The sequence below is a fragment of the Panthera leo genome, chromosome A3, assembly GCF_018350215.1.
Source record: "Panthera leo isolate Ple1 chromosome A3, P.leo_Ple1_pat1.1, whole genome shotgun sequence".
NCBI classification, from domain to species: domain Eukaryota; kingdom Metazoa; phylum Chordata; class Mammalia; order Carnivora; family Felidae; genus Panthera; species Panthera leo.
Genome location: NC_056681.1, coordinates 59,232,259 through 59,255,489, shown reverse-complemented (window position 1 = coordinate 59,255,489; position 23,231 = coordinate 59,232,259). Strand labels below are relative to the sequence as shown.

The 23,231-nt window shown below is 39.2% G+C and overlaps 1 protein-coding gene across 4 annotated transcripts; it reads left to right on the top strand.

Moving 5' to 3' along the window:
• Positions 1–5,872: 5,872 nt before the first annotated feature.
• Positions 5,873–21,990, top strand: PDCL3 (phosducin like 3). 4 transcript variants are annotated; one of them, XM_042931975.1, is made up of 7 exons: positions 5,873–6,020; positions 7,373–7,502; positions 9,612–9,702; positions 9,968–10,111; positions 10,893–11,101; positions 14,833–14,988; positions 17,826–21,990. In XM_042931975.1, exons 1-6 carry the CDS (start codon positions 6,015–6,017, stop codon positions 14,973–14,975), a joined length of 723 nt encoding a protein of 240 aa, XP_042787909.1. In that variant the 5' UTR covers positions 5,873–6,014; the 3' UTR covers positions 14,976–14,988; positions 17,826–21,990. The 4 variants fall into 4 exon arrangements, with proteins under 4 accessions (XP_042787909.1, XP_042787911.1, XP_042787910.1 ...); XM_042931977.1 differs by having other exon boundaries at positions 18,255–21,989; XM_042931976.1 differs by lacking the exon at positions 17,826–21,990 and adding an exon at positions 17,000–17,160.
• The last annotated feature ends 1,241 nt before the right edge of the window (positions 21,991–23,231 follow it).

Genomic DNA, 23,231 nt, shown 5'->3' with positions numbered 1-23,231 from the left:
TAAACTTATTTTATAGTAATGAAAGCCTTGTAATAAAGCATAATAAAAACATTTAACACTGAGCACCTACCACGTGCTAGGCATTTGAGTGAACCTGGCTGATGCCATCTTGGACAAATCTGCCATGATGACTGCTCCATGACCTGAAGCGTTTTTGAGCACAGCATCCCCCCATTCTCTCTTTTTGTTTAACCACACCATCAAGTACACCCTGGGAAAATAAAGTCCTTGATCTGCTCTGGAGATATGTCTATGATTCTCAAACATTCCCTCCCTGCCGATCTTCCATGACTCTTCCATGACCACATAAAAGCAGGTTTTACAAGAGGGGACATTGTAGAGATCTACTGGTCCCATAGCCTCCCAACACATGCTTCTGTTCACTGGTCTCCTTAAAAACCATTTCTTACCAAACTGCACTTGGCCTTTTCCTTCAGTCTTATGGATCCTTTGGCCTTTGGAGGTCATTTTGCACATCCTTTTCATGGAACAGCCTTGTTTTGAGTACTAAATCAGTGAATCTTTACAAGAGCCTCATGCGATTGTTGTCCTCATTTTGCAGTTAAGAAGACTGGTAAAAGAAATTAACTGGCCTTTTCAATGTGTGAACTCTAATGTACAAGCCACAATCATTGTTTGTTGGAAGTAGTTGTATGGTGTTGATACTTCACAAAACTATCTCCTTGTGTGTAGTAGAAAGGGACTTATGGAAAGAGTGGGCTGTTCATTTTGGGGAATATTATATCAATGAGATAAGGATCCTGGGCTTTGGGAAACATCACATTCTTCTTAGCTTTTTCTTATGTTTTAAGAAATGTCCTCTTCGTTCACCTTAGGATTTGTGAACTTGATTTAGAATATATCAGCTTGACAAGGTTGGGTTATGGCAATGATTTCCAAGGAGGGCAGGGACAGCCCCTACAGGACATCTCAGAAATTACTGAGAATTTTTTGGTTACCTCAATGACTAAATAGGGAGAGGAATACTGCTGGCATCCATGGGGTTCAGGAAAGCTAGATATTTTACAAGGCAGAGGGCTTTCATGTAGCTGTGAAACCTACTTAAATTTAAGCATACACTTTTGTCCAGTTTTAGCTGAAGTTTTCTAGTAATACACCAAATTTACTAGGAGAGCAATTCTTTTTTAAACTAAGGGAAGATTGTACTTTGTTTTGATTGGAATTTTACCAAGTTGTTCACTATTTTAGAAAATCCTCACTCTGCCTGTAGTATTTCAGTTACCAAGGCAACATACAGTATTAGTATACTATGTACCAGTTGTATTCACAGTGACACCTCTTTGTCAGATGTTATTAGAGAAGTCTCACATATTTTTGGAATCTGGCTGAGGGAAAGTTGAATTGGGGATATATTTACTGGTATACATTTATATACCTGCAGTTATTTCCATCCACAGTTATGGCTGTCTATCCAGGAGACAGAGGACCTGTGTGAATACTGGCCTCTCACCCAGTGATGTGATGTGAAGTTGCAGGGCCAGAGAACATAATGTGATATGAATGTTACATATGGAGTCTATCCTTAAATGAGGTATTTAAGTAGTTCTGGAAGAAACAGAACTTAATATTGTAGGGGCCAAGGGCAGCCTGCCCCAAATTATGCCCCTTTGGCATATTGATTATTTGAAGTAAAAGTTACTTAGAAAACAGCCAGTATAAAGACATTCAAACCCCTCTGTCCCCCTGAAAGCAGGAAATAAATCTCTCATGTGAAAAATACCCTCCCTGGGAATGCAAGCTTGTGCAGCCACTCTGGAAAACAGTATGGAGGTCCCTCAAAAAACTAAAAATAGAACTACCCTATGATCCAGCAATTGCACTACTAGGTATTAACCAAGGATACAGGTGTGCTGTTTTGAAGGGACACATGCACCCCCATGTTTATAGCAGCACTATCAATAATAGCCAAAGTATGGAAAGGGCCCAAATGTCTATCGATGGATGAATGGATAAAGAAGAGGTGGTATATATATACAATGGAGTATTACTCAGCAATCAAAAAGAATGAAATCTTGCCATTTGCAACTATGTGGATGGAACTGGAGGGTATTATGCTAAGTGAAATTAGTCAGAGAAAGACAAATATCATATGACTTCACTCATATGAGGACTTTAAGAGACAAAACAAATGAACATAAGGGAAGGAAAACAAAAATAATATAAAAACAGGGAGGGGGACAAAACATAAGAGACTCTTAAATAGGGAGAACAAACAGGGTTACTGGAGGGGGTGTCGGAGGGGGGATGGGCTAAATGGGTAAGAGGCATTAAGGAATCTGCTCCTGAAATCATTGTTGCACTATATGCTAATTTGGATGTAAATTAAAAAAAAATAAAATTAAAAAAAATCAGAGACAATCAGATTCAGAGATAATAAAGATTGTTCTTTCCAAAATCAAAAAAGAAAAAAAGAAAGAAAGAAAGAAAGAAACAAAGAAACAAAGAAACAAAGAAAGAAACAAAGAAAGAACAAAGAAAAATACCCTCCCTATGCTAACAAGTAAAACTGCATCCTTATCACTAGAGATGAAGACTTTAAAGCTGATAAAGCTGTGGAAATAAACCTTGTTACTTTTTATTCTAAATTTCTACCTTAGCCGGAATTCCATTTAGAATTTCTTACTAAAGCTCCCAAACATCTATTTTCTTTATCCTGTCAATTTCTTATAAATGTATTGTTTTTTGGTCTACAGTGTATAAAATCTGCCTGCCTTGGTCATTTCCTTAGGCTTCAATTTCAGTATTGGGCCTCCATGTACACTTAGTATAACTTTGGATTTTTTTCCTGTTAATTTGTCTCGTGTCAGTTTAATTCCTAAACCAGGGAGAATAATGCTCGGAAGTGGGATAAAGAAGGAAATTTCTTCCTCCTCAACAATACATACAAGCCAGAAGTTAGTCTATGATATCATATAGACATGTCAGAGTGCTAATTAATAGAAATATTATGTTATTTTTCTGGATTTTGTGATGCTTGTGGTAGTTGTCAGCTTTTTAAAATTGGTAATTTGCAAAAAATTAAAGATAGATAAAATATAAAATTCATAATTTGTTACTACTTGTCCATTCTAATTAAATGTCTACTTTCATGCCCACTTTTATATTCATAATTTTGTATTTTTTAGACTTTATATTTGGTCAAAATGTCATCATAATATTTATACAGGCCAATCTCTACTCAACACATTAATTATACTTTATTTCTTCCTTTTTTGTAGGTTTATATTGTATTACTTAGCAAATTATGAGGACAGGAAAGATAGTATAATAAACTTACTCTTCCTGCCATATCATAGTCAATGACATTTTAAAAAACATTTGTTGGGGGCGCCTGGGTGGCTCAGTCGGTTAGGCGGCCGACTTCGGCTCAGGTCATGATCTCGCGGTCCGTGAGTTCGAGCCCCGCGTTGGGCTCTGTGCTGACTGCTCAGAGCCTGGAGCCTGTTTCAGATTCTGTGTCTCCCTCTCTCTCTGACCCTCCCCGGTTCATGCTCTCTCTCTGTCTCAAAAATAAATAAACATTAAAAAAATTAAAAAAAAAAAAAACATTTGTTGAATGCCGATTCTGCGTAGGCATTATTCTAGGAGATATCTCATTTAATCCCTAAACAAAAATTTGCAAAGTCTCTCAAATGGGGTCTTAGGACCGCTTCACACTCTTTTTTTCCCTATAATTTTTTTCTAGTTTTATTGAAAAATAATTGACATACATTACTGTATAAGTTTAAGGCATACAATGGTTTGATTTACATATGCTGTGAAATGATTACCATAATAGGTTCAGCTAACATCCATCTTCTCATAAATACAACAAAAAGAAAGAAGAAAAGAAAAAAGGAAAGAAAAAATTCTTAAGGTAAGAAAGATCATATATCTTTTGCTATTAATTTTTTGGCTTATTTTTTAAAAATTCCACATATAAGTGACATTATTTAAAAAAATTTTTTTTAATGTTTATTTATTTTTGAGAGAGACAAGGCATGAGCAGGGGAGGGGCAGAGAGCGAGGGAGACACAGAATCTGAAGCAGGCTCCAGGCTCTGAGCTGCCAGCACAGAGCCTGATGTGGGCTTGAACTCATGAACCGCGAGAGCATGACCTGAGCTGACTTAACCGACTGAGCCACCCAGGTGCCCCTAAGTGACATATGCTTAAAGAGAACCTCCAAGATTGAGTGTTTCAGGCCCCATAAAACATACTTGCTCCCAAATAAAAGTTTATCAGAGGATTCTCACTCCTAATTTTCTGTCTCTACCACCTCATCTCCACCGCACCCTGCCTCACTGCTAGTTAGCCATTTCATTAATTTCTGATTTCCTCTGTGATTTTTGCAAAATTAAGCAAATATGAATATACACACATATGTATTCTTATTTAACCTTTTATTTTACACCAAAGGCGGCATGCTTGTGTTCATTATTCTTATGCAAACAAAAATTCTTTAAGTTGTCAAATATATCATTTTCATTTGATTTTCTGGATTTTTAGTAATAGTCATCAAAGACTTTTTCCATTTTTGTGTTATAAAGAAATTGTCAATATTTTCTTCTAGTACTTTTAGTTTTCAATTTTTAATCTGATATAAACCATAAAGTACATATCCAATTTTATCTATTTTCAAGTGGCTGTCTGATTGTCCTAACACCATTTATTAAAAAGTCCACCCCTTCCCCCAGTGATTGAGATGCCATCTTAAGCATACACTAACGTTTGTATGTACTTGGCTCTATTTCTAGATAAATTCTGAACTTGATGTTCCATTGACCTACTTGCCTATTCATGCACCAATAGCACATTATTTTAATATCTGATAGGGGCTAGCTGTCCCCTCAGTCTACCATTCTTGCTGTTTATTTCATCATAAAAACTTTTGAGAATCAACCTGTCTAGCCTGAGAAAATAATTGGTTTTTAAAATTAAGATTGTGTTAAATTTTACACATGAACTTGGAGAAAATGGACATCTCTGTATAGCAATGGTTTTGCATATTAGCAACACCTGAGTATCTTGAAGAAAATACCAGTTCCTGGTTTCTTCTCCAGGAATTTAATTTGACTGGGGATGGACCCCCGAATAGCTGCAATGTTTGAAGACTCCCAGGTGGTTCTTTTTTTTTTTCTCCCAGGTGGTTCTAATGAACAGCCAAAGTTGGGAGTCATACGCCTAGTCCACAGGTATGTGGATACACATTATTTGTGTCTGTTTGGTTGCCGAGAGGCAGCAAGTTAGTCCAGGTGTCCCAAAAGGGCTATTGCTTTCTTAACTCAAATTGTGAGTGCTGTGTAGGCAGAACTCTGGAGCCCAGCACCTGCATTTTACAGTAAGATTCTGCTGATATCGGGTTAAGCACTTTTGCAAATTTGTACCACACTTAACCAGGTGAAATGACCTTCACCTCTCTTTGTCTCTTGTGATCACTGCTCTATCCACAGAGCCTAGAATAGTTCCTGGTACATAGCAGGCTCTCGATAAATACATGCCATATGAATTAATTGCATATTCCCGCGCTGAAATGACAGCCAGTGAATATCGGACGACCCTGCACCATTTTTAATTCTAACATCGGATCACTGAAACACATTTATATTTCTGACTGAAAGAGCCATGACCTCTTTTATAATGACTGGGTCTGCGGCAAGATATAGCGCATACTTCGACTTAACCTCCTCCATCCACCCCCAACTCTCCAAAGATGAAAACCTGCCCTAATAAGGTAGCACCGAAACCTGGTTCCGGGTCACGTGAAGCGAGTGGCACCGGCAGACAGAAGACCCTCCCTCGCTCCTGCGCACAGCTTCTGCGCCGGTTTCTTGAGGAGCGTACGCAGGCTCAGAGGCCTCGCTTACACCCTGGCTCCGCCCAGCTCACTCCTAGGGGGCGGGACGAAGGGCGGGCGGTGGGGGAAGAGGCTGGGCGGTGGCTGCGCGCGTGCGCCGAAAAGAGCTGAGGGGCAGGCGCACCGTGGCGGGCCTGGCTTAAGCGATTTCAGACAAGATGCAGGTAAAGAACCTGGGGGGCCGAGTCCTGGAGACTGCCGCAGTTCGTTTGCCCCGCGTGTCATCGGCGGACCGTCCGGGCTGGGACTGTGGGAAGCGCTTGGGCGCCACCGACGCCGGGGAGGTCACACGAGTCTAGGCCCGGCGCAGGCGCAGTGCGAGAGGGCGGGCGTGGTCCCTCCGAGAAACTGCGGGCTGGGCCTCCACACTCCCGTAGTTGTAACCCCTCCAAATCTCAGTCTTTGGGGGCTCTCTCTTCTTGAGGTCAGATCCTGCAAAGCCTGTGAAGGACTCGTCGCATCCCACCTGGCAGGGTTACTTCCTATTTGTTAATTTCCGTAACACCTGAGCGGGGGTGTTATAGGCTCGTTGTGTGGATGTGGAAGCTGAGGCTCGGAGAAGGGAAGGGGCCGACCTGGAGGTCCGGTAACTTGAAACAGTGGCGGAACCTGTGTTCCTGAAACCACTTAGAGCTGGTTGAGTGGATAGTTACATCCTCTTTCTCCCTAACGTTGGTGTTTAGGTTGAAGTGTGCTCCCTTTCAGATTCCCTGGCTTTCAGAGCTCAGCCCTGGGGTCTCTCTCTTCAGTCTTAAAATAGAGTCAAATTGGCCTCCTTTCCCCCCGTATCTGGAATTTTCTAATGAAATTGGCCTAAAACTTAAAGTGAAAGAAAATGAAGCCGCCTAGCATCAGTCTCTCCTGATTCTACTCCTGATTGTATTGCAGTCACTCAGAACTTTGAGATACTCCGTATCTCTGCTCTTGGGCCGTTTGCACATGCTGGTCCCTCTGCCTGGAAAGTAATTTCTTACTTGCTTATCCTGTGGAATGCAGACCTCTTGCAACTTTCTAGGTCAGCAGCCTGTTGATCATTGCACTTGCCACAATGTGTAATATCTATATATCTATATATCTATATTTATTTGTTTATTGCCTGCCTCTTTCTCTCAACTGTAAAATAGGTGACACCATGCTTCCCTACTATGTATTACAATAATTTACATATAGTGGGTACTTAATATCTGTTGAATGAATCACTCCAAGTCAGTAATTAAATTACTGAAAAACCATCTCAGCCTTGGTACAGCATTGATACTGATCTGTGATATCCTGATATTTACCCAAGCCTAATTCCTGGGTGTGTATGTTTAGGGGGGTGCAGAGTGAAGGTGCAGTGAAGGACAGGAAAAAGAACAGGGGGTGTGGGTCATGTGACACTTTCTCAGAAACAGGTCACAGTATAATTTGGTTTGAATTCCTCTTCCCTCCACCTTCTGCATTCGACCCTTTCCCCAGTATGACACCCTCCATAGTGGACTTTGCACTCATGGTATCCTTGGTCCACTTGCACTAGGACCCCAATGCAGACACTGAGTGGAATGACATCTTACGCAAAAAGGGCATCTTGCCCTCAAAGGAAAGTTTGAAAGACCTGGAAAAGGAGGCAGAAGAGGAGGAACAGCGAGTCCTTCAGCAGTCAGTTGGTGAGCTTGCTTACATTCATTTTTGTTCTGTCTCTCTCTGGGGTAAGAAACAACTTTCTAGGTCCTAAGTGGTTTGGTGGAAGGATGCTCTGAGCAGGAATTGGGAGCCAGAGATTGGAGTGCTGGAATGGGCACTAACTCTGGGACCTCTGGCGAGTCACAGGCTTTCTCTAACCTTCAACTTCCTGGGCTTTAGAAATGGGACTTCAGAGGCCTCCTTCATTTCCATAATTTCTTGTCTGTGTCAGATGGGCACATGATAAACCTGAAGAAAATACTTGAGTTGTACTTTTTGTCCCATTGATCACAGGGGCTAGTACTTTTGTCTTCTGTTTATACATTAGAGCTAATTTAGAGATGGATTCATTAGAAAGCGTTTATCCAGTGAATGTTTATTAAATGATCATCTGCCAGGTGTAATTCTAAGCATTGGGGCTTTAGTTGTGTGCAGGCCAGACAAAAATCCCTGTCCTCATGGCACTTACATTCTATTGGGAGAGATAGACAATAAGCAATACATAAGTAAATATAGGAAAATAAAGCAGGGAAAGGCCTCAAAAGGGTGGGAGGAGGGGTGAGTGTAATTCTAGATAGGGTCAGAAAGAGCCTCAGTAGGAGTGACTTTGAGTAGACCTAAGAGTTGAGTCAAGCTACTTAAGTAAGTGAAGAGCATGTTAGAGAATCATCTGGGAAGCCAATATGACTGGGAAAGAGTAGTAAGTTCAGAGAGGCAACTAGGGGTCCAACCATTGAGGACCTTGTATCTTTTAATAAAGGCCTTGGGTTTTATGTCTAGTGGGGTGGGAATCACTAGAGGTTTGAACAGAGGATTGGCATGTTGACAGCACCCTCCTGCTGCTGCCTTACTGAGCATGCAAGATGGGCAGAAAGTCAGGAAGTAGACAGTTTGGTATAGAAACTACTGCACTAATTCAGGTAGGAGGTACGATTGGCTTGGACCAGCCTGCATGGTGTTGGTGGAAGTGGTGAGAAGAGGTTGGATCTGGAAATAATTTGAAGGTAGGGCCAATAGGCTTTTCTGGTGGATCCTGTGAGGGGCGTGAGGAAAAGTAAGCGAAAGATGACTGCAGGGTGTTGGGCTTGAGCAGCCTGAGGGATGGAGTGACCACCAACTGAGATGAGGAAGGCTTGGTGAGTAGCAGTTTGGAGCTAGGATCAGGAGCTCTCTTTGGAACACAGTAACATTGAGATTTTTATTAGTCCAGTAGAGATGATAGGTAGGCTGTTGGCCATGTTTTTCTCCAAATCAGAGAAGTATGGGCTGGAGGCATAAAGTCATGAGGTGCAGTCACCAAGGGAGTGGATATAGATAAAAAAAGGAGTCAAATCAGCAGAGGTTCAAAGGAAGGGCAGTCATAGAAAGAAGTAGGACGAGGGAAGGCATCCTGCAAGCCAGAGGAGGACCATCTTTCAAAGAGAAGGCAGTGGGGGGTTGGATTAATGCTGCTCATCCATCAGGAAGTGGAGGTCATTGTTGATCTTGATAAGAGCAATTTGTTTAGTGTTGGAGTTGGGGTTGGAGGATAAAAATCTGATTTGATGTCAAGAAGCAAGAATATGGCAGTAAAAACGAAATAGAGATTTTGTAGCAGTTGGTTAAAAGGAAAGAGAGCTGCCTACCTACCACTCACAAGAGAAGAACCAGAAGTCCTGTAATAATCCCTTTAACTCTAGGGAAGGTGTGCCAGGGAGGACACCCACTGGTATCCCCCGTGTCCTCAGAGACAGGATTGTTAATACTCCAGGTCATGGGTGTGTGTGCTTGAAGAGCAGACCAGGTGAGTTTAGGCAAATACAACTCTCTTGTTTTATAAACTCGGGAAACTTCTCATTCATATCCCTACAATTGCATGGAGGTAGGAGAGTCAGTTCTGCTGCATATGTCAACATAGGCCTATCTTTTTAAAAACACACTTAAGTTCTTATTTACTAGTGTAATACCTTCAGTATTTTTTATTTTGGTTTTGCCGAGTGAGTTTTGTTGGTGTTGTATGCACATCTTTAGGAGAAAAGAAAAGGAGGAAAAACAAAATGCAAGTTTGTTCATCTTTTAAATATTTTGGTTTTTGCTAACTTAACTACATTCAGTGAAAACATATGAAGATATGACTTTGGAAGAGCTGGAAGAAAATGAAGACGAGTTTAATGAGGAAGATGAACGTGCTATTGAAATGTACAGGTTAGTGCCACCCAGAGGGACTGTTTGTTTTTTTGTGTGGCACTAAAATGTGTGTCTTTTGAAAAGTTAACTTTCTGACCGAGATAACATTTGGAAAGTTTTATATAATTAAATAGTAATTTGCAGATTTCAGTGAACTAGTCTTGGACTTCTGCCATGTGGCAAATAAATAAACATGGATCTTTATAAAGGTTGCTGTGTGAAAGGTGTGTGGGACGTGTGGGCTGGATGTGTAAGATGTCTTTCTCCTCCTTCTGCGGTACAGGCAGCAAAGACTGGCTGAGTGGAAAGCAACTCAACTAAAGAATAAATATGGAGAAGTTTTGGAGATCTCAGGAAAGGATTATGTTCAAGAAGTTACTAAAGCCGGTGAGGGCTTGTGGGTAATCTTGCACCTTTACAAACAAGGGTGAGCTGACCTTACGCACTATCCTTAAATGTTAATTTGAATTTATGCCTTGGATATCCCAGGCTTAATCCACATTGGAGGTTTTGTTTGTTTGTTTTTTAAACTAGTATTTTGTTTTTGTTGCTGATTTGCCCAAACCTAATGCCTAATTTTTGTCTTTAGACTTTCAAATTAATATTTGTGACTAATAAGAATGTTTTTTATTACATCATAGCAATGAAGATTGCTTTTATTGAAAAAGAATTCCTTATTTATCCTTCTAGAGAAACTCTGGCATTTCAAAATTGCATGTAGTGAATCATTCTCGTAGATGTCGGGGGTGACCTTTATAATAATTGTTCCAGGCAAGTGACGCAGTGGTGCTCCGCTGTGCCTCACTTCCAGCTGCATTCTCCTACTGTGTACTTGTGTAGAAATTTTTTGAAAAGCAGGAAATACTTTCTGACCTTTTTCACTCCTGAATCGTGAATGTTCTCTCATATAGGTGGGCATAATAATTATCTTTTACATTGAAGCTGTTTTTTTGAGTTACTACTGAGTCAAATTAAATTGCATTTTAGATTTTGAGTTCTTTATTTTCCCTGAACTTATCAGAAAGGTTTTTTAAAAAATGTTTAATCATCTTGACTGGAGTAGCAGAATCATTTGTGAAGCTATTAGGATTTACATAGGGTAGAAGGGTAGTTGAGCTTTGCCCAATATAAATGCAGAATCACAATTGCTTCTATTTCTGTTTTATAGGTTTTCTCGCTCACTGTTGTTTCCCATTTCTACTTTACAGGATTCCCCTCTGTGCCCTCATAAATCAGCACTTCAGTGGACTTGCCAGGAAGTTTCCTGATGTCAAATTTATCAAAGCCATTTCAACAACCTGCATACCTAATTATCCTGATAGGAATCTGCCTACAATATTTGTTTACCTTGAAGGAGATATCAAGGCTCAATTTATTGGACCTCTGGTGTTTGGTGGCATGAACCTGACAATAGATGGTAAGGGCTTCTTTGAGGTGGTCTAGGGCATGTGAGCAATGACCAGTGCATGTTAGAGATGATGAGGGGATGTTTCTGTTGAACAGACATGTGTTAGATGATTTGTGAAAGTCATCTTTGCCCCTGTGTGTTGTCAAAAGGAAAGAAGCACATTTAATCTCTCATTAGATGAGTCACTGGGGGCAGTTACAACTGGGCTCTAATAATTCTATTAAAAGAGGACACAATGGACTTTAAAATATGTATATTTAATACTTATGTCTAATAGGTTTTATTTGCCCCTATAGTTGGGTATGTTTTAAGTTACAGCTAAAGATATCAGCATTCATTTTTTGTTTAATTCACATGAACATATTACTGGTATTTATACTTTTTTATACTGACATGCATAAAAATGTTTAAGAATATTTTCTCAGTTGGGGGCGCCTGGGTGGCTCAGTCGGTTAAGCGGCCGACTTCGGCTCAGGTCACGATCTCGCGGTCCGTGAGTTCGAGCCCCGCGTCGGGCTCTGTGCTGACAGCTCGGAGCCTGGAGCCTGCTTCAGATTCTGTGTCTCCCTCTCTCTCACCCTCCCCCGTTCATGCTCTGTCTCTCTCTGTCTCAAAAATAAATAAACGTTAAAAAAAAAAAATTAAAAAAAAAAAAAAGAATATTTTCTCAGTTGAATGTCTTAGTGGCTTTTAAGTTAAATTAGAAGTTTATTGAATTCTGCCTCTTAACTCCTGAAGGATATATCCTTTTATTCCTGAAGGACGTGTCTTTTATTCCTTTCTACCTGTTACACGAGGTGTTGAACTATGTACATACTCATAGCATGAAAGAGAGAACCTGAGGCCCAAGGGTTTCCACCTAAGTCACTCATTGAAATAATGTGTCCACCTGTGCTTTAAAAAAACATTAGGGGTGCCTGGGTGGCAAATTGGGTTAAGCATCTGGCTTTAGCTCAGGTCATGATGATCTCACGTTTCATGGATTCAAGCCCTGCATCGGGCTCCATACTGGCAGTTCAGAGCCTGGAGCCTGCTTTGGATTCTGTGTCTCTCTCTCTGTCCCTCCTCTACTCGTGCTCTCTGTCTCTCTCTCAAAATAAATAAATAACATTAAAAAAAAAGTAAAAAAATAAAATAAAAAAATGTTCAAATGTGACTTTACATACTATTTTATGTAACTATTTTATGTAAGATACTTGTGAGTACATACTATTTTATGTGCTATTTTATGTAAGATACTTGTAAGATAAGTATAGCATGTGTACATACATACACACATTACATCAGTTATACATTATTCAAATCTTCAAAGGCATACAGCATTTCTAAATATTTCTAAACTATATGTTTTCATCTTATTCTTTTTTTTTTTTTTTTAATGTTTATTCATTTTTTGGAGAGAGAGACAGAGCATGAGTGGAAGAGGGGCAGAGAAACAGGGAGACACAGAATCCGAAGCAGGCTCCAGGTTCTGGCTGTCAGCACAGAGCCAGACTTGGGGCTTGAACCTATGAACCATGAGATCATGACCTGGGCTGAAGTTGGTTGCTCAACTGACTGAGCTGCCCAGGTGCCCCTCTGGTGTTTTGAATCTTACCATGAGGGGACAGAGAAGGGTATACAATAGTAGTTACAGTCTTTATTTGTAGAAATAATTTGAGGATTAGTGAACTTACAATTATTGCGTGGAAGTGAATAATAACATTAATATGTACACCTATACATATATGTATGTATATATGTATAGGTGTATACATATATGTATGTATATATGTATAGGTGGATTTAAATATATTCTTGAGTCAAGAATCAGAATTAAGATTTTTTTTTTTAAGAAATTTGTTGAATTTTCATAACATTCAACTGAGGTACCTAGAGTTGTAAACACTGGTGTTAATGATCTCCATGGAGCATTTTAAATTAATATGACTTAAATAAAGTGGTTGTCATATTTTAATGGAGTTATCTAATTGGCAGAGCATCACTTAAACCTGTTTGCTGTTTGCTGTAGTCTCTCATGTAGCCCTTAGTTCTGCTTGGAGTCTTTTCTGCAATGCAAAATGTATCCCTTGATTTCACTTCACGAGGTCTCACATCCTTGTGGAGTTTCGTTGATTACAAGAGAGTGAGGGGCACCTGGGTGGCTCAGTTGTGCGTCTGACTTGATTTTGGCTCAGGTTCTGATCTCATGGTTCACGAGATCAAGCCCTGTGTTGTGCTCTGCACTAACAGTGTGGAGCCTACTTGGGATTCTCTCTCCCTCTCTCTGCTCCTCCCCTGCTTGCATGGACATGTGCTCCCCTCTCTCCCAAAATAAATAAACAAGTGAAATACAGGAACTGAGGTTTTAGTCACTGATTTATTTTCTTGGTACTGCTTTTATTACTTCAGACAAATGTGTAAGTTCTGGGATGTCATCATACATTTATCCTTTGACTCTAGTAGACTGAGATGCTGGCCATGAGGCCTAAGAATTTCCTTTTGTTAACTAAAATTAGACTTAATGATTAGATTGCCAGAAGGACTGTGAAAAGTATTTCCTTTGAATGTTTCATGATGATTTCTTTCCTGGAAAACTGTGCAAGTTGAGAAGCGGTAGTCATTAGAAGACAGGTTTAGTCTTTGGTTTTTAATTACCATGTAGGTTCAAATACAGTAAAACCTTGGATTGCGAGTAAGTTATTCTGCAAGTGTTGTGCAAGATGAGCAAGGATTTCTAATAAATTCTAACTTGGTAAATGAGCAGTGTCTTTCAGTATGAGTAGTACATGATGCTGAATGTCACACAATCAAACTGAGCCAGTGGTAGTTTTTTCTTTCTCTCTCTCTCAATCTGAGGGATTGTGGGTGATCATTTCGGATGCTTGGTCTCAGACCACACTGTTCAGCAGAAATCAGTGTTTTTTCAGAACATTGGAAGGTGCCCACAACTGGCACTAGTGTATTTTTTGTCACTTCAAAGCACCAATGAACTGTCCTTTGCTTTTCCATACACGAGTAAGCTTGGGAATGCTTTGTTTCATTCTAGGTCAGGCTGCCTGCAGATATAGACCCTTTCCTCTGCTGCTTTATTACCAGTTACATTAAATACAGTAGATGACAAGAGTTTATTAATAGTGTACTGTAGTCAACATCCATGCCAGCATATATAATGGCTCCCATGCAGAGAGTCCATTGAGCCAATAGATAGCAGTGATTCCATTAGTGATAGTGAAAGTTGTCCTATACAATAACCCTCCTCTCTTGTCTCCTTCACATCAGCCACGAAGGTTTTGAAAGGTTAAGTGCAGGTTAATTTGTTTATTTTTCTTTATATTTTGTATTTTATTATTTTATATTACATTACAGTATTGTAATCATTTTTATATGAGTGTTTTTGGGTTGTGGAATGAATCATCTGAGTTTCCATTATTTCTTATGGGGAAATTAACTTTGATATACGAGTGATTTGGATTACAAGCATGTTTCTGCAATGAATTATGCTTGCAAACCAAGGTTTTACTGTATATGTAATATCTCATTTGATCTCATCTTCTGAAAAAGCATTTGAAAGTATTTTGTTTTCCTCCTTAAGGGTCTAATTTTTTTTTCTTCTAGGCACCTTATAATTGTAGCACTAAAATTGTCATCAAATGTTGATGATCATAGTTTCTGCTTAGAAAAAAACTGGCTTGACGGGCTTGAGGACGAGGGTCTTGTGCTGACTGTCTTAGGTGATTTGGCTTTTCTTTGTCACGTAGAGTTGGAGTGGAAACTGTCAGAATCTGGAGCAATCAAGACAGATCTGGAGGAAAACCCTAAGAAACCAATTGAAGACACTTTGCTATCCTCGGTGCGGTGCTCTATCCCCACAAGAAGGAACAGTGATTCTGAGGATGACTAAGACTATGGCCTCGGTAATGTGCCAAACTTCCTTGATGTGACAAATCATCTGGATTTTTTGAAAAAGGTTAAAGTAGAAATGTCTTTGGCTTTTAGCCTTTTATAATTACGTTTCAAATCTCATAGATCTCAGAAATCATTACTGGGAATCCTATTACATTTCTTGGAACTCCCTTTTTAAATTAATAACATTTCCTTAAAAAAATAAAAATAAAAACCAGCTGCTGGTATGACAGACGTCTATGTTTTCCTCACTTGTATTTTAAGCTATAAAACTGTCTATTCACTATTTGTCCACATTTAACTATATAAGAGGAAATGTGGAGTGTCTTTTAATAATGTGAGGAGGTTTTACAGTGGAAAATTGCAAACTAAGTTTTGTAGTCACATCATTTATTTTTATTTTATAAGGCTAGCAATAGAATTATTAAAGGAATGATTGATAGGAAAAATCCTAGTATTTGCCCTATTTAGAAGAAATAGGCAATAATTTTTATAAAACATTGTCCTATGAAAGCAATAACTAAATGATTCCAGTTTATTGCCATTTTTGCTTAAATGTTTTTTTCTAGTTAAAATAATTTTTGTCTCAGACTGTTGAGATGTCAGTTAATCCCAATTACTGTAAAAGTCCACCTTAAATTCTTTTTTGTAAACAGATAATAAACACATAAAATGATAAACTGTATCTCAGTCAGTAAAAAAAAATGGCAAGGTGTTTTCTGAACTAGAATCTTAGCATTTAACACTTGTCAAATTGACATTAACAGAAAAATTAGGGGTAATATTTTTCTCTGATATTTGTGTTGAATGATGTAGTACTCAATGTGGGTTTGAATATTAAAAATATGAATTATAGAGGGCCTAGAGTTCCTTCAGATTATATTGCAAAATTTATTTTTGCTATAATTCAAAGAGTAACAAACAGCTGTGACCCATTTTGATCTGTCAGAAGTGTCCGTGTTAGTGAATATTTATTTTTCTACACACATAAGAGCCAGTGCGGCTTTTAAAAATGTGTTCTATGTAACAATTTACTTTGAATGATTTTTCATGAAATTTTAATTGCAGGGTTGATATAAGTGTGGTCAGTTCTATCACTCACATGCCAGTTCCATGGGTTTTGTGGGAGAGCTGCCTTCTTGGATTTTCTATTGTTAGCTGACATTAAAATGAAATGCTGTGGGAAGAATAAAGGTGAAAAGCTTGAGTGCTGCATTTGCCTGAGCACTGCAACGCTCACAACTCTTGAGAGAACAGTGCTTGAGCATGGTGGGGGGTAATACCTACTGTGATGGAAAATAGCAGGCTTTATTCCACTTTGGAGCCCATGCAGGATGTATTTCTAGATACTCACTATGCCACTTTGATCTGTGGAAGTGTGAAAACTGCTTCATCATCTTGCCTCCATGCCCGGCTAATGCTCTTAGTGGGAGCTCAAGGAGAGCTCAGGTGCCTCTGGACTTGGCTGATGAGTGCTGTCTGGCCACATGGCACCCAGGCCCCAGGCAGCTACTTAGTCATGCTGACTGAACTTGATTTAAACAGAGAAACATCTCTTTCCTAACATGAGTGTTGTGATTTAGAACATGACCTGCAAATTTCTACAGGTTAGTTAATTTGGGGAGACTTTGCCATAATATTTACCACTAATTTTCTGTTTCATGTGAGGCATTTGTGATATGACAGAGGGGATACAATTGGATGCTTAAGCATTGAGTTCATCTAATTCCACACAGGGAAAGCAAACAAGAAGGCTACCTAGAGGCTGTCTTTCAGTGTTCAGAGGAAGGGATTTTGGGGAAGGGTGTTAAGCAAGTGCTAGGTAGCCCTTTATTCAGCGGTAAGAAATGGCTCTGGAAAGTTGGGATGATAATTGGGAGAAGTGAAATGGAGTTAAGACTATATAATCAAATCAAATTGATTCTTCCTTATTTTCCTCATCTCTAGAGGAAGAAGAGGATGTGAATGAATTGTATATGCTTATCTCATTGCAAACCTAAATTTATATCCTCACTCCCCAAGGTTGCAGACCATTGTTTTGGCACATACCTGACACAGAGCTGCCAGGGTGGGTGGCTCAGAAGTACTTCAGAAAAGTTGTACTAGAGGTTGCCTGGGTGGCTCAGTTGGTTATGACTTCGGCTCAGGTCATGATCTCACAGTTCATGAGTTGGAGTCCTGCATCGGGTGAGCTCAAGCCCTGTTTCGGGTGAGCACAAGCCCCACTCCTGGTGAGCCCTGCTCTCTCTCTCTGCCCCTTGTGGGATTCTCTCTCTCTTCACCCTTGTTCACTTGCACCCTCTCTCTCTCTTAATTCAAAAAAACAAAAAACAAAAACAAAACCCTAGACATGAAAGGCACTTTTTGAGAGTTATGAAAGGAATGATAAGAAGAGTGTCCTCTGTCATCAATGCCTAAATTGTTTTTGTCATTTATTACCTCCAGCTTTAAATTCAGTTTTCTTATGTAATGAGACCAGAAGTGACAAGTGCGAATAATCTCTCTCTATATTTTATATAAATATAAACATAACAGCATTTTTTATACTGTTTACATTCCCATAGCAGGTGGTCCAGGCTTTCTGCCTTCTGCATGCCCCCTCCCACCACAATTCAGTGACCTCCACAGGAGACCTTGTCATTTGCATGCTACAAGGAATCCCCTTGGTTTCTAGTCTTAACCATCCCATACTTGCGCAGTGTCCTGTCTTCTCTATCTGTTCCGTTCAGTCTCAAGTGAAGATGTGTCTAGTCTCCAAGTTTAAACCCTCCCTTTGTGCTTTTGACTGTATTCTCTCCCACATTCTTTAAGGACTTGTTCCAGCAGTAAATTACCATCTTGATTTCAGTCTCTCCCTTGATGTGGAGCCTCACACAGTGAAAATGTTCAGGTTCTGTGGCAGAGACTGCTATTTGCCTATCAAGTATCCAGGAATCTCCAGTTCTACTCCAGCAGCAATGGGACCAGCCAAAAGATTAAACTTCCAGTCTCCTTGGAGCCATGGATTGCCAGATGAAGGTGGGGAAGTTGGCTGGACAAGCCTCTTCAGAGGGACAGATGACTGGCATGTGCCCTTTTGGGACTTAACCCCTTACTTTCTGACAGGAGTGTAGATGTGGTTGAAGACTACTTGGGCTATAGGGCATCTTTATAGAGGAAAAGCTGTAAGGATAATATTCCTGATGACCTTGTGGAACCAGTATAATCCAGCTCTTGACTGCCTTCTCTGGACTTCGGTTACTGGGAAAGAAGTAACTTCCATCTTGGTCTCTCTTAGGAGCAGCTGACACATTTCCTGATAATGTCACCTGGCCATCGCCAAAGAAAACCTCAACCATTCTAGCTTTGTACTCACCACTTTCACCTTGCTTGATAAAACAGAAGAACAATCTAGATGCTCTACCTCTACTTTATCACTGTTGCCTTTCAGTGATGTCATGAATTAGACTTTAGGGACTTTGCATTTCCAGTGTGTGAAGGAGTAGATACTCTGAATAACTCACCTGATAATAACTCAAAATGTTGGATAATTTTTTTTAATGTTCTTAAATTGTTGCTGAACTGGCAAGAAAGGAAAGCATTCTCAGAGGTCAAAAGCAGTTTGAATTCTCATGTTACATGATGTCTAAAAACTTCTCAAAGCAAGTTCTTAAAGTCATCTTAAGCTGGTAATGCCCCTGAGCTCATGGCTAAAGCAACTGCATATCCATGCTGTAAGAACACAGCTTTAATGTAGTCCTCAGACACTCTTTATAGATAAAGCTCCAAAGGAACGTGAGCTCATAGTCCTAAATCACAAACCCACAAAATCCCGGGATGCCTCAAATAAGGTATCCTGAATGAGAGCCAGTGGAAAACAGATAGTACAGTCAGACCTGCAAAAACTTAGGATAGTGGAATTTTCAGATATAAGATAGAAAATGAATATATTTAATATGTGTTTTATATTAATAAGAGTAAAGAATAAGAATTCTTTATATAAAAATAAATCCCTTGTCAACCTATGGAAGAGAGAACAAACCGGAAAGTAGAGCCAAATGATTACCCAGTAGGTAACACACAAAGATAAATAGATAGAAATATAAAAATTAGGAAAGCAATGTGGAGGAGAGACTGAGAAGTTCTAGCATAATCTTAAAAAGAGTTTTAGAAAGAATTGGAAATTGGTAATATTTGAGAAGATAAAGACATTTTCTAGAACCAATGAAAGACATGAGCCTTCAGATTCAGAAAGCTGTATAAGTCCTAAGCGAGTTACAGACTGTGTGTGTGTGTGTGTGTGTATGTATAAAACTGCAGAATGTTGGATTTGTGCAAGTAGTCAGAAAAGTCATTACCCAAAACAGAGTAATGGTAGGGCTTGCTTACTGACTTCTCAGCAGCAAGGAAAGCCAGAAAGATGGCCAAAATCAGTGGTTGAAGAAAAACAAAAACTAACCAAGAATCAATACCCAGTGAATCTATATTTTTGGAAGTGAGGATTAATAGACATTTCCAACAGAATGAGTAGTTTTGTCATCAGTAGACTCTCAGTTTAGAAGATGAGTGGTGCAGAAGGACCACCATCTGTTGAAAGGTCTGAAGTTCAAGAAAGGATCGTGACCAAAAAAATATGGGTAAATCTGAATGAACATTGACTTACAACAGTACAAATAATGCCTTATTTGTGATATTAAAAGCAAGATGGATCTAAAAAACAAGACAAAATAGGGTACCTGTTGAAGGCTTAATTGGAGTTCACATGTTCTTAGACCCTTAAAAAGTAGGTTTAGGAGGTTGGCAAAGATACACATGTAAGAAATATTTCATTCAAGGTAACAGTAAAAGAAAATGAGTGTGTAACTTTTAAAGTAGTGGGGGCATGGAGGGTGGGAACCTCTTAATTTAAAAGAAGACCAAAAACAAAACAAAAAAAACCAAAAGGCAAAACCATAGGAAGTCCAAAATGCTGGAAACCTAACACAGTAATCACAATAAATATAAATGAACAATAATAGTCTTATCCAGAAGTCATGCTTGTAGGTACTTACCCAACTGATGTGAAACATATGCATACAGAGACCTGCACACAAATGTTGCTAACAGCTAATTTATAATCACCAAAACAACCCAAAATGTCTATCGATAGATGAATGGATAAACCAACTGTGCTATGTTGACAGAATGGAATGTTCAGCATTACAAAGAAATGAGCTATCAAGCCACAGAAAACATGGATGCTAACTGAATTAAACCACTCTGAAAAAGCTGTATACTATATTATTCCCATTATATGTCATTCTGGAGAAGGTGGAGCTATGGAGAGGCTAAAAAGAGGTTGCCAGAGGATTGAGGGAGGGTGGAAGGGTGAAATAGGTAAAGCACATGGAATTTTTAGGGCAGTGAAACTATTCTGAATGATACAATAATGGTGGAGATAGGACAATATGCCAAAGCTCATAAACCTTATAGTACAGAGAGTGAGTCTTAATGTATTCATATTTAAAAATTTCATTTAGAGAGGAGATCCCTGGATGGAATGCAGGATGTGATAAAATAATCTAACTGTATTACAAATGTGTGAAACCACCTAATAGAAGAGGTTTCAAGGGAAGGGTTCTGATCTAAGTAACCTTGGAAATGAATCTGTAAGGTGAAAGGCAAAAGAATCTGTATAAGCACTGTACTCTAGTTGATAGTTATTTCTCACAGTAGTACGGGTTAATAATTCTGTTAGTGCTAGACTATGTACTAGGTTTGAACAATTAAATGGATATCAGATGGCAAGAGTCAGGTTTCACTGCTAAAGTGTGGGGTTACAGATAGCAAGGAGAGGAGGTTAAAATGATCTATGGCGTAATGGATTAGAGTTGGAGACATTGGTATAAACTGTTTCACTTAATATAGATACAGATGATTATATATTTAGATAGTGAACATACATAGGCTAGTAAACACATTTTTTTCATTGTTCTATCAGCTAAGGTGACCCTAAAAGCAATGACACCCTAGTATCAAAGACCACACCTGACCTGTAGATACTGGCTTCTAATACTGTTCTCCAAAAAAGGAGCTAGGGCTCTAGAGAAATGGCTGATTCTAAAACTGGAGCAGGAAATATACAAGATTAGCCTGAAGCATCTTGTAGCACCAGAAAGGAAAGAAATATTAAAACAAAAAACTCACAATGATAATATGTCAAAAGGATGAAGGAGGCAACTAAAAGATCTAGTGGCTAAAGCTGGAACCCTTTGAGCAACAAAATAAATATTATAACCCAAAGTATAATCCATGAGTCCATGCTGATAAATGATTGAGTAGATAAATAATTGGAGAAGAAACCATCTCTCATTCAGAATCCTAAATAATTTATGTAGATACTCTGAACTTAAGAGATTCCACCTTTAAGCGTGGGTTGCATGTAATGATTTCCTTCCAAAGTTTATAATGTGGAAAGGTGGGTGGGAAGAGTAACTTTGCAGTACAGAGACCTGACAAACTGTCTCAGGCAGGTGATCATGGTCAAAGTCAACAGTGGTAAATCATTTATTAGTATGGACCCTGGATATGATGTCATGAAAATAATACTTCATCTCTTTGGTCTTCTTTACAAACATCTGACAAATCCCAATTGAGGAGCATTCTACAAAACAGCTTACCAGAACTCAAAATTGTCAAGGTTATTAAAAACAAGAAAAATGCGAAAAACTGACAGCCAAGAGGTGCCTATGGAAACAGGACTATTAGATGTAATGTGTCCTGGATGAGATCCTAGAACAGGAAAAGAATAGTAGCTAAAAACAGAAGAATTCTGAATAAAGTGTAGACTTCATCAATGATTATGCATGATTATCAATATTGATTTGGTAATTGTAACAAATGTACCATACTATTGTAAAATGTAATGGGGAAACTGGGTATGGGGTATATGGTAAATCTGTACTATATTCTTAATTTTTCTGTAAATTTAAAACTGTACCCAAAAAATAAAGTTTATTTTAAAAATATGGTGGCAAAATGGAAATTGTAACCAAGAAAGGTGGTTTTCAGTTCTTGACTGTCATATGTCTGTAATAAAAGGCACAAGTCTTAGTTTGGATCTGTCCAAATGCAGAGCCTGAGCCAAGGACTTGGGTGCAGAGTTTGAGAGGTGATTCCAGGGAGCAGGAGGGAGGGAGCTGAGAGAAGGTGGCAGGGAAGGGAAAAGGCAAGTATAAGGCTGAGAATCAGGTCAGTGCCATAGGTAGACAGTAGGGACTCAATCCCTTTAGGACTTTGAAGAAGCACAGTCTATCCACTGATAAAAGCCTGAGTTATTTATTTACCAGTCCTGCCCTCCAACCCTTGAAGGGTGCTTCCAGAGGAGTTAACTCCCCTGCACTTCTGAGCTATGCCTGCACAAAGACTGAGCAAATGTGTGTGCCTGGGAGAAAAACCTGGGCAGATACAGTGTGGCCTTTTAGGTGGGATGCTGGTGGTACAAGGTGAGTCTGAACTTGCATGGAAATTAGTCCTATTTTATATATTTGAAAGAACTTTCTTAGACATTCAAAAATAAATTCTTGTTGGATATCACTCTGCTGCATACATAAGAAGGGAAATGGAAGCAAACACATTGGTTAAGACATTCCTAAAATGGGCTCCTAAGAGTGCAACTCGGACACCATGTTCTGCTAGGTTTGATGCTGGCACTTCTTGATCCAGCCAGAAGGTGGCGAGCAGTAACAGTGTTGTTCCCCAGGCCAACAGCGACTGCAAGATGCACCCTGACCTCAGGGATGTTAAAATGAGGGGAAACGTGTTTAGCATTGGTCAAATGAGGTATCTCACAGTGGCTTATTTTAACTTGACCATTCTAGCTCATTTCTGTTTATTGACGTTTAAAATACTGAAAATACAAGCTTCCTAATAGGAAAAATGCTTGCTACTGTTCCTTACCTACTTATTAAAATGACTACAGTTTTGTTTTTAAATTAAAAAAAACAATACTGTTGGGGCACCTGGGTGGCTCAATCGGTTAAGTGTTCGACTCTTCTGCTCAGGTCATGATCTCACAGTTCGTGGGTTCAAGCCCTACCTTGGTCTCTTTGCTGACAGCAGGGAGCCTGCTTGGGAATCACTCTCTCCTTCTGTCTCTGCCCCACTTTCTCTCTCTCTCTCAAGATAAATAAACTTAAAAAAACCCAATACTTTTTGTAAGATGGTGATGAAAAATTTTTAAAGATATTTAAAAATGCATATATATTTCATAAAGAGTTGTAGTTAGTAATAATCC